The sequence below is a fragment of the Rhineura floridana genome, chromosome 8 (genome assembly GCF_030035675.1).
Source record: "Rhineura floridana isolate rRhiFlo1 chromosome 8, rRhiFlo1.hap2, whole genome shotgun sequence".
NCBI classification, from domain to species: domain Eukaryota; kingdom Metazoa; phylum Chordata; class Lepidosauria; order Squamata; family Rhineuridae; genus Rhineura; species Rhineura floridana.
In genome coordinates this window covers 44,693,468-44,705,923 of record NC_084487.1, presented here as the reverse complement: position 1 = coordinate 44,705,923, position 12,456 = coordinate 44,693,468, and the positions used below count along the sequence as shown (strand labels likewise).

The window sequence follows — 12,456 nt, the reverse complement described above, 5'->3', positions numbered from 1 at the left end:
GCTTTCTGTCATGAACACATGTCAGGAGATCCAAGGCTTGATACAGAAAACTCCGGGCTTGAGGTTGGGACTTAGCTGATAAGCAACCCAAAGGTGTGTTACTTCAGTGCCCAAAAGTGCATAACTTAAAAGAGTATTACTCCAGAGAATGCAGGTATGCAACATGGCCTGCTGTCAGAACCAGCACGGCCATGCAGCATGATGAAGTGGCCTGCTTCGGACAGCATCATTGCTGAGCAGAGGCAGGCCCATAGCTCAGTGGTAGAGCATCTGCTGTGCATGCAAAAGGTCCCAGGTTCAATCTCCAGCAAATGCCATATAGAATTGGGAATGTCCCCTTCGAGATCCACTGCTAGTCAGGGTAGACAATACAGTTATATGGACCAATGGTCTGATTCAGTATAAGGCACCTACCTCTGCCTGCCTCTGCCTGTTTGTTCACTGGCAGCAGCAACAGCTCACGCGCATAGCATGAATAACATAGAATGTGCTTCTAAAACCTCCTATGCCATTGTCCTGTTGCGTTAAGTGAGGCAGTGGAGGCAGGAGCAGACACAGTGCTGTTGCTGCATTTCTACAAACTGATGAATGGTGTTGCAGTGGGAAGGTGGCACTGCCCACGCCAGGGCTGGCAAACGTCTTTGACAGGCTTCAAGGGAGACAGAGACATGGCTTGGGAGGGGGCAGCAAACAAGATGTGAGTGGGAGGATATGCAGCACAATGCTAGACAGGTGGTTGGTTTGTTTTTTAAGGAATGAAACAGGCAGGAGATCTGGGGCCCAGCTCAAAAAGATCCAGTGCTTGGCCTCCCTGGGATGCCTCCTAACAACACCCTAATGCAGCCTTGAAAAGAAGAAGCTGAGGTGGGGAGAGAGAGAGATGAAGGCAGGAACTGGTGTCTGAATGATGCAGTGAAACTTTTCAAACTGGTGGCCCCAGCGTGGGTGAAGATAGGGATGGGGTAGAAATTTGATTAAGTTCACATTTTAAAGGTGAATCTATCCAATTTGCACTCTGAAATAATATGAGAACTAAGAGGCAGCCATCCTTTGAAACTCACCCTTATCTGAATTTTGTGGAGCAGTTCTCCAGCCAATGTTTACAAAAGTGCATATATTAGTCAAACCTAGATAGAAAATAGATTATAATGACAAATTTGCACTAAAATGCTGATGAATTTTCATGAGGATTTTAATTTTTTTAAAACGCAAGTAGCTGCAGAAATATGGAGAACTGAGTTTAAGATTGGAAAAATGAGAAACAGAGAGAACTGAAACTAACATAACCTTCCATCCCTAGGTGGGGACATTTGGGCTTTACTTCAGGCAGCGGAATGTCTTGAACCAGCACTACCTGATGCTCTAGCCAGGTCTGCAAAACAGAACCTCTCTTTCAAGCCTTCAGCCCTGGCTCAAACCCTCGGATCAAGATGCTTACTGCAGGGATCCTGGGTTGGAGAACACATGCGTCGCATCTAGTTCTGGTCCTGGTATTGTCTTCTGCCCAGCCCAGCCCTGACAGCAAAGTCCATGAGCCATTGCTGAAGAAGTGTGTGCACTCTTGTATGTGTGTGACTGCTGGCTTGGGTCTAGTACCACATGGCTATGCATGCCAGTACATACTGTACACTGGAGAAACCATAAGACTGGGAAGGTGCAGAAGACAAAGAGATATAAAAATCACTGGGCTAGGAATTCACAGCCTTGCAGCAATGCAAGGCCAGCCCTGAGGCACTTGATAGCCAGCTAGGCAAGAGTCTTCTTTGATCTACCAAGCAGTTAAAAGGAGATCATTAACCTGCTCTTCATAAAAGCTGAGCAGAAATTAACTCCAGCTATCCTGATTGGGCCATGGCCAGGCTCCTCCTCCTTGTTGCCATTTCACCTTTCTCCCAGCTAATTCACAGACTATGTAGGATAAGTGGATTGTTCATTGTTTGCACTGGGTACCTTTCCTTATTAGGTTTATGAATGTCTGCTTGTCTGGAACTTGTGTGTACAATTGCCTGCGCACGGCACCTCTTCTGAACTGGGCTGTGTGACATCAGCTCACTGGGACAGTTCGAATTGAACAGTTTTCTGCTCGATAAATGCAGAGAGCAGGAAAACAAGCACTATAATTCACACATGAAAACATTCTCTACAGGTTCGCACCCTAATCCAAAGCATGTTTACAAAGGAGTGCACCAGAGTTTAATGGTACTTGCTTCTGAGCAAGTGTGCTTAGAGCTTCAACCTTCAGAACTGATCCAAAGAGAGAATAATGAGCCTTTGTGGCCCAGGCCCCTCTGGGAGACAGAGGATAATGAACTTTACAAGCTGGGCGTGTTGACATGCTTTGGTCCAACTGATAACATCTCTGACAAGAAAAACTTGGCACCTAAACCCACCTCTTTGAACAGGGAGTGGAGCTAATTCCTATAATCAGTTCTTCAGCATGTCGGCCTCCCATGAGCTCCTTTTGCGATTCCTCCTGTAGAGCATTGATCCATAAATGTTCATCCCTTTTTCCTTCCTCCCCTGTTTTCAGATCGCATCTGCCAAAGTTACACGGCCTTTCAGCATTTGCCCAGCTCTAGTGAGTGCCTGAGTTTAAAATAAAATTCCATCTTGTACATGTATTAAGTATCAGAAAAAAACGGAGACATCTATGTGATTTAACTATTGAGTCACACCTGTCAGGAAAAGCAGATGTAACACTTTCAAAACATTTCTGTTTCTAAGTTACGATCTCAAGTTGGAAAAACCTAAGTTTTTCAAACAACATTTCTTCCCTAGTTAAACACACCAATACAATTTGGGGGGCTCTGGGAGCAGAATATGGAACATTTTACCACTACATTGCTCATCTAAATCAGCCCATCAATTGCCATTTCCCCCACTTACTGATTCCTGAAGGAGATGTGTGATCTCGGGACATATCTACCCTACTACCAACTTAAATGAGTTTAATAGTCATTCGCTTTCCCATGGGGAACCTGAGAAACTTTTTCTGAGGGACTAGGGATTTCCTACAAAGAATTCTCAATATCGCACTAAACTACAGTTCCCCATGATAGTTTAACTGGTTGTGGCTAAAGGTTGGCTCTTCATCTCCATGCTCCCCCCAGATCTAGATAACGTAAATAGATCCATAAATATGCTGCAAATCGTCTTATTTGTTATCCCAATCCAATATATAGATACCAATTCTTTCTCTCCTCATCATTGCAAAGCTTCCATGATAGTAAGTAACTCCTAGACTTGGGTCAAAACATCTTCTAAAGTTGTTCAAGCATCAAGCCAGCCATCTTGCTTCTTCTTCATCTTTCCCCCAATCAGCCTTTGTGCTGCTGACTGACTTCCTGATTACATTTGTGTCCCACGTTTTCCCCAAGGAGCACATGGTGTACATGGTTTTCTCCCACAATACCGTGAGGTAGGTTAGGATGAGAGAAAGTGATTGGCCCAAGGTCACAAAGTGAGCTTCATGGCTGAGTGAGAATCTGAGCTTGGGTTTCTTGTCCTAGCCTGACACTTGGAATCAAGTCTCTCCCTGCCCCCTCATCCCCACAGCTGCTGTCTCCAATCCCTCACCTGGGCCTACTCCATCACCGCCTTCTGTATCAGCTTGTCTGCTCTCGCTTTAAGTGCTGCTGCCCATGGCTGACCCAGGCCAGGCGGTAACCACCACAGAGGCTGAGTGAGAAACGTTGCACTGTGGGATCCTCCTTATGCTATTATGAAACCTTTCCTTGTTTTAGTATGTATATCTGCCTTCTGAGGCTGGGCGCTTGAGCTGGGGATGGGGGACATCATGACACTTTGCCTATTGCTTTCCCATGTGTTTTTGTGGTTTCTTATATGAGCAAAATATTGTCTGGTTAGTAGAACATTGCCTAAATTCATGTAAGTTATGGAAGGCCCATCAGTATGAGACATGGAGGTTATCTAGTACTTAACCAAAACTCATAGGTGAAGTAGGCGATCCTTTTTCAAACATAATACTTTTTTGCTCTGTGTGCGTGGGGGGGAGTTCCCTTTTCTGGAGAGTTTACTGTCATTCTTGTCATGAAGATTAAAAGGCCCCTGATCCCACTGAAAAGAGAGAATTGCCCTCCTGGCCAGTTTGGAGCCCTTAACATCTGTTTCATCTCATGATAAAGGCCTGTCATAATAGTGCAGTATGCATAACTCTCGTACACAGAAGAATATGCAGTCTGGAATGTTTGACAATTCAGCCATAATGTGAATGTAACCAGAAGTAATGTATGTACGTATGCACATCTGTGCATGTAATATACGGAAGTGTAAAGTTCAATATTGGTAGAAGACTTTGGGATGCTTTGCACATGTAAACAAGGGTTGTCGATCCAAGCTTGTTATTTTGAACTGATGACTTCTGGTATCTGTGGATAGTATCTTGTGAAAAGGAGATAGATCTGATAGATAGATCTAGGCTTTAACTAGAGCTGATAAAATATTAAGACAGTCAGGGTTGGGCTTCTACCTTTTTGGGGGGATTATATCTTCAAACTCTCTGTTTTAATGAAAAACTGTTTAAGTAACTATCTTTAGCACTGTTTAAGATAGCAGTAAAAAGAGTATAATTCAGTGGAAGAGCAAGGCTTTGCATGCAGAAGGTCCCAGGTTCAATTCCTGAAAAGTCTTCTGTCTGAAACTCTGGAGAGCTGCTGCGTAAACTGATGTAAATGATCAACTGTCTGCCTCTATATAAGGCATGTTCCTATGGATATAGAGGGTTGTATTTGACTAAATGATACTCAAGGAAGACCCAATGGAATGGATGGAATTAAGTTAATCATCACTAAAGTTCATTCATTTCAATGGATCTACTCTGAATATGGCTTGTCAGATATAATCCAGAGTATTTTATTTCACAGACAATGGTCACAGTCCACCAGAAGTTCTTCTGTGCAAGCCCTAACTGAAGTTCATGGGACCTGATCAAATGTACTTTCATGTTCTTGTACAGCTCCTATTTGTTTCAATTTGGGCTTGTGCAGGAGAACTTCCTGGTGGGCTACACCCAATGTATTTGAACATGCTCCATGAGCTCACAAATATTTTGGATAAGGGTTGAATTGCCCCTTGTTCATCCTCATCATAGTTCTGTCATAACTTGTCAATTCTTTCCCTCTTTCCCTTTAAAAAGTCTGCCCTACAGATAATGTGCTTATGTATGTGTAACAACAGCTTTGCAAACACTTGGCACAACTGTAACTGGATATTGGATGGCTCTGGGAATCTCTCTTTGAAAATCTAGATCAATTGCCCATGTCCATCCAGTGCTTAATCTCTTTCTTGCCTAATGCTTGCTGCACAGTTACTGAGTATACAAAACACAAAATTAGCGTTTCTCATGTTGGCCTGATCTCAATTCCAGTTTTGTGCAATGTGAAACAATCTCAAGATATGAATGTGCCTCACATAGCAACTGCGCTGCCCCACACATAGCATTTGCTCTACAGAACACACACGTTCTATATGGACTCCATATAGAGATCACTTCTGTGGAGATACCTGCATGCTATCACATGTGATAATGACCCGGTTCACATGTAACGCTAAGCCAAACCATGGCTTAGCATAAACAAGCAAACATGCAGGTTCCGAAAGCAAAGACTGTGGCTGCAGCACTCCTCCCACACTACTCAGAGCTAAAGCATGGTTTGGCTTACTGTTACATCTGAACCTGGGCTTGTGGTTTGTCTATCCCAGACAAAGCACAAGCGGTAAACCAAGAACAAACTTTGGCTTACAACTTGCAGTTTGGAGTGAAACAACCCAAAAGCCTGGGTTTGGATATAAACCATGGGATTTCACTGCCAAACAAAAAGACAAATCAGGTTGTCAAATAAAAGTCAACATCCCTTTCTGTGGTTTAGTTTTAACAGTTCTCGTGGACTCCATATTATGGGTCAACAGTATAAATTCAGCAAGGGATTAAAAAATCCTGGAGAACATCTTCAAACACAGTTAATTCAATAGAGAGGCATAGATGAAGGTTTTCTTTGAAAGATATCAGAAAGGGATACATTAACACTGTGAAACAAAACATACTTACAATGGAGTAAGCTCCATTGAACACAATGGACGTTCATACACATGCATAGGATTGCACTGTAAAGCTTTTCTGAATGGATTGTTGTGGAGCAGTCTCAAGATCTGCCTATTAGCGGAGGGCTCAGAGTTCATGGGTGTGTAATCCTACAGGTCCTCAAGTGTCAAACTTTTTTATCCTGCAGAAAGTGAGGGATTATTTCATGGCTGGTGAACCCTCCAAGGTTTCTGATTCCACCCTTTGGAACACTTTTGTGCATGCTTTGTCTGGCTGTTTTACTAGCTCACCTATTTATATATTTATTATTTGATCTATATCCTGCCCTTCCTCCTAGTAGGAGCCCAGAGGGACTCCTATCACTAGTACCTCTCTCTGCAATAGATGTAAAACATCTGGTGCAAAACTGGCATATGGGACCAATTTTAACACTTGTCCTCTCTCTTTATTGTCTGGCAGGGAGATCCCATCCCTGAAGAGATATATGAAATGCTGAGTGACAGTTCGGTGCGCTCCATCAGAGACCTCCAGCAGGTCCTGCGGATAGACTCCGTAGGTAAATCTCCTCAACGCTGAATGCTTCTCTTCCTTAAATCCCAGGCAAAAACAACAGTAAGACAAAAACAAATTCATGTGTATACCGGCACCAACAGATGCCACTTCTGGTGCTCACTCTTAAATAAGTGAATGAGTTATTGTCTAGAATCAGGGTAGGCAATAAAGGGGTTCAGACAGCCCACCTTGCTGATGTGTGCTATGGCCATGCCATTCCCCTTGTACAGTCACCTAGTGTGCCCATTGAATGCATGGGGGTCAGGCTGCAGAGTTGGTGACAGGGGAGCAGGGCTATCCCATGCAACCTCACAATCCCCCTCACACTTTTTTTTTCAATGCATAAGTCATTTACACACACCCCTAATATAAGGCCACTAGTTCTTTCTGGGTTGCTGAAGTCCTTCCCACTGCAGCTCAGGGAGTGAGTGTATGGCAACCCGTCCACAGGACAGTCATGTAGCCTGCTTATATCCCTATTTTAGGTATCTGGTCTATATTAGAAATACTCATCTCCTGGGAAATGTGTATGGTGGGAACAACAAAAAAATGGGAAGGTGAGAAAATAGGAAGCCGCCTTATACTGAATCAGGCTATTGGTCCATCTAGCTTCAGTATTGTCTACACTGACTGGCAGCGGCTCTCCAGAGTCACAAGCAGGAGTCTCTCCCAGCCTTACCTGGAGATGATAGGGACCGAACTTGGGACCTTCTTCATGCAAAGCTCTATCACTGAGCTACAGCCCTTCCCCTATGATTGGGTGCATGGGCCCAAAAATGGGAAGGTTGAGTGCATGGGCAAACAAATGTACTAGATATGTCTGGGATCACGGCCTTACCTTCCATGTGGAACTGATCCAAACATTTTTTTCTCATCCTGTCTGCCCACCATCCAAGGCAATGAAAGAAACAAAACACCTGTGGCATGGCAGGAATATGTGGGTGGCCCCTTCGCTGAGTCACACATCCCTTCAGTCTAGAGCCACAAGTGAGGGACAGGGTGAGCTGCAGCCCTGTTGCTAAAATGGCAGGAATCGCCCGCCAGAAATCTTGTGAGAAGCCTGGGAACTCTAGCAAGATTATGCAAGATTATGCAGAACTATCTGCAGAAGGATGAGACAGCTCCACTGCTGACAGACAAGTCTGAGCAGAAGGAAGAGCCTGAACAGGGTGCATGTTGTATGCCCTTTTCACCACATTATACCTCATGTACAACATCCATGTGAGATGGCCACATGCACTTTTTACACTAAAGGTACTCCATGTGTATGCACGATAGGGAGCCGGGACCAATCGCAACTCCCTGCCACAGGTACATTTGGGAGTACCTTCCGTGTAAAAAGTGTGTGTAGCTTTCTCACAAGTTTAGTGTTTATGCAGTGTACCTGCTAATACCATAATGTTTGAACCTGCCGTTCACAAAACAAAATAGGGATTTGCATAGAGGGAAATGATTTTGCATGGAGACTGTAGTTTCTAAATTAAAATATTATGGAGTGTAGCAGCAGTTATAGCTCCTAACCACTTAGAATCTTCCCCCACCTCCTGGTTTCTGAGAAACTTCAGCTCCACAGTATTTACTAGGAATTGCCAAAGGCAAATCTAGATGAAGGAAACATTTAATAGGGCAGCAAGTGTAATAAAATGTACCTCTCTCTGAGATAAGCATTATGAAACACAGCTTAATGTGTAACCTATTGAATAAAATATGGTGTATGCAGAATTGCAAATGTTGTTGTTGGTATGTGACTCTCTCATACAAATGTCATGGCCTTCGCGCAAATGCCACCCCTACCCTGCATGCTCCCTCCTTCTCCGGACTGCCCATCTCTTTTCATCACCTGCCTTCTCTCCTGTGCCTTCAGAGCTGCAGCCAGAAACATGAGCTGGGAGCCAAGAAATCCTAAATTTAAAATTCACCTCAGCCATGAACTCGTTGGAAAGGCCTAAGCCGAGCAAATGTTTTCAGTCACATCCACACCATACATTTAAAGTACATGGCTTCCCCCAAATAAACCTGGGAACTGTATTTTACCCCCTCACAGAGCCACAATTCCCAGCACTGTAACAAACTACAGTTCCCAGGATTCTTGTGGGGAAGCCATGTGCTGGTGTGGATTTGGACCTGCCTTACTTTCCCAGTCAGTAATCTGTGAATAATAAAACTGGCCTGCCAAAAAAGGTTGTTAGGGTTATTGAAGTGCTTTCAAACACTGAGAAAAGGCTGCAATTCTAAGCACACGTACTAGAGAGCCCTACTGAACTCAAGAGGCATTTACTTCTGAATGAGCTTGCAATCCTAACTCTACTTACCTGGTAGTAAACCCTGTTGAATTCAGTAAGACTTACTTCTGCATAGACATGGTTAGGATAGCTCTGTATGTATTATATTATTACTACCTTCAATTACTCATAAGTAGACATTGTTCTTAGGCCAAGAGAATTTAAGGCTAGTTTCAATGGGGACTCATGGGCATCAGCTAGGGGATTGTGACTGCAAGAGTGAGGTATATAGGAGGTGCAAGGGGGCATAAAGAAATGCCCTCAAGGTCTAGCTATAGGACTCTCCAGCTAACTACTGAACAGCATTGTTTTAACATTTTTTTAAAAAAAAGATTTTGTCTCTCCCTCCAGAATTATTATTAGCACTTTTTAAAAAGCTGTGTGTTTTAGATTAGGGCAAAGGTCTTCAGAAGTCTGGGAATTGTTGTCATCTTCTGTGTTAGAAATTTAGACTTCCGTGATTCATAGTGTAGTTGAAGCTGCCCTGTCAATTTTTAGAATCCTGATCCTTCCCACCCCCACCCCCCACCTGTGGAAAGGAAGAAATGAGAAACATAAGGCAGATAGTGTGAGGATAGCAGATTTGTGATTTATCACAGTGACTGGATAACGGATCTTTCTTTGGCTGTGTGGTGGTGCTCTGGGGATACCTGCCCACATGACTGAGGTCACCCAGCAGCAGTCGGGCTGAGGAGGTTTTGGCACGTGCAGGAATGTGAGCACGCGTCACGGCCACCGGGTTGGCTCTGGAATGTATTTATAAACGCTTTCTTCAGAGTGAATTCCATTCTCTTCCAGCCTCTGCTCCCGCCTGTCCTACCCCTCCAACCCCACCTTCTCTCGTGTGTTTGTCTGTGTGTAGCTTTGTAATCTTTGCTGAGACACTATCTACGGGGGAACAGAATTTCCTGCTTTTGTTTCCTATGCCAATTGGACCACTGGCGCATTCTCAAAAGCATTCCCGCTCCCTTTCAAAATGCCCATGAGGGGAGGAGGGGAGGAGAGAGGGAGGGCACCAGCTGTGCTCTGCTATTGTTTCCCTTAGAGAAAAGTGGCTAGGCCTCCCCTCCCACACCTCTCTTGGATTCCACAAGCCATACAATAGTGTGGCTTCCAAAATTAGCAGCACTGGCTTTTCCAAGACTGGGCCTGCTATCCGCATCAGCAGTAGCTGTACTGCCCATATGAAGGAGGACACCCTTGGGGGAAAGGGGGTGGGGTTGAGTGGAGAACTCTGTTTTTCAGCGGAAGATTTGTTTCAAGTCAACAGCACTGCTGTTTTTTCCTTGTCTATTTAACATTTGCACAAAAGCAGCCCCCACCCTAGCCTGATAAAATTCCAGTGAATGGGGGATGGAAGACGGTTAGGGAAGAGCCTGGCGGGTCCTACGGCATGAATAAGAGATACAGTTTTGTTCCTGTGACTAATCTGTTACATTCCTGGGGGAGATGAGATGTTAGGGCAATGGATTAGGGGACTAGTGCATTTCAAGATTGCTTTGATTCATATACTGGACATTACATCTGAAGCCTTTGTGAGTCGTAATATCTTTTCCAAAATCTATAGTACAGCAATAGCTTTGCTAGGGCAACCAAAATGTCACAAAATAGTGACCAAGTTTTTGAGGTCTCCAGAACTCTTATTTAGGCTAGATAAAGAAATCTGGAGAACTCAAAGACTTGCTTACTAATGACATTTTAGTTGGCCTAATAGACCTTCCCCCCCCTTTATTTTTTTGCAGTAGCAATTATATATCTGCGCCTTTCTTCTGCCTTGGAATCCAAGGCAGTATACATTTGGTTTTGCATCCAGGCACTGATCAGATGCAGACCTGCTTTGCTTCAGCAAGATGGTAGCCTCATCTCCCTTCAGGCCATTCCTTAGGATAAATAGACAACCATAGGCTTTCAGTCCCCTGAGCCTAGCTAATCCATATTATTTCTACAATATTGGCCTCTGTCCTGCTTCCCCTTACAAGTCAAGTATGTCACCAAAAGAAAGACCTGCAGCTGAACGGGAACTATCTTCAAATATTGCCATTGTCCTAGATCTTAGAGGGGCTGGTAACTCCAGAAAGGGTCAGGGAGTGTAATGGGAATTGCTCTGTTCAACATTTCCTCTGGGAAAACGCAGAGGTGTGTTCATAGGGAACTGAACTGAAAGCTGGCAGGCCTTTCCATCTCCTACTGGCTACCCTCAGTGCCTGAAACATAACACATGCTTGTCTTACCCTGTGAGCCAGTGAAATGGGCAGAACTGTATACCTATACAAGACTGGGCTAGATGGACAAATAGTTAGACCTGGTATAGAGCAGCTTCCTATGTCACTCAAATCTTGTGCTCCAGTGGTACTGAATTGTCCATCTGTCCATCCATCCATCCTAATCTAAAAATTTACATCCCTTTTTTCCAGGGGAACTAACAAAACAATCGCCACAAACAGGCAAATCACATTTTTGGGGAAGGATCATAGCTTAGTGGTAGAGCATCTGCTTTGCGTGGAGAAGTTTCCAGGTCCAATCCCCAACATCTCCAGGTAGGGCTGGGAATGTCCCGTCTGAAACCATGGAGAGCCACTGCCAGTTTCTGTTGACAGTACAGTACTGAGTTAGATGGATCAATGGTCTGACTCAGGCAGCTTCCTAGGTTTGTATGTACAATAAACCTACACAAAACTATAATGCTAAAATCCAGTATACAGAAAACATAAACCAGTACTTAGTTTTAAAAGGCTGCAGGCTCTTGTAGGCTTTCCTGTGTAAGGAGACTGAGTGCTCTCAGACCCCAGCTAAGAAGACATCATCTTAATAGTTTTTACTAGACAAACCAATGAAATGTAGAGAAGGACCTCTCCTGTAGATCTTAATAGGTAGAGTAGGGATTAAGGATTATTCAAATGGATGGAACTGCTCCATAAGATCCATAAAATCATAGGACTTTCTCTTCCCTGCTCTTCAGATGCTTTTGTAGTCCTTGAGGCTCTCCTGTGCTTTAGCTAACTTCATGAAAAACTGCTTTACTTTGTTATGGCAAGCAAGTCTACCAGAATGCGTGTTTTCTTGATATATTGTCCTTCAGTGGGCTTTCCTAATGTCTAATGTGTCTGGGTTGTGTAATATATTGCATAGCCTCCAACTGTACATGTTCAGTAGGTGCAGGATATATTTTTTCACTACACGTACAGGTTGTTGTTGCTCTTTTGGATAGCACAACAGCAGCTCAATTATTTAGAGGCTGCAATCTTTGATAGGTCTCTGTTGTGATTCAGTCCGCTGGTTGCTCTCTAACAATACTCCACTCTTCTCCATTTTGTTCAAGCCTTTTCAGGTCAAGGCAGAGAAAGAATGGGGAATTGCTGGACAACTATTTACAAAACATGTATGGTATTTTGAAAAAAAAATGTTCAGTAATTTGGGAGGGAGATATGGTGTGACACAAACTTCTGCTAGCTGATGACATCTCTAATATAATATGTTTCCTGGAATTTAGAGAAATGTCACAATATCTTTGGTATTGTGTTTGTTACCAAATACCGTGGAGGTAGCATTAGGCTTGCATAC

General features: G+C 43.8%; 1 protein-coding gene across 5 annotated transcripts in view; it reads left to right on the top strand.

Moving 5' to 3' along the window:
• PDGFB (platelet derived growth factor subunit B) overlaps nt 1-12,456 on the top strand; it is a 34,865-nt gene that overhangs the window by 14,436 nt on the left and 7,973 nt on the right. For all 5 annotated transcript variants that reach the window (XM_061639157.1, XM_061639156.1, XM_061639158.1 and 2 more), the window contains exon 2: nt 6,521-6,617. In XM_061639157.1, the coding sequence (XP_061495141.1) occupies nt 6,521-6,617 (97 nt within the window). The remainder of the gene's footprint in view (nt 1-6,520; nt 6,618-12,456) is intronic.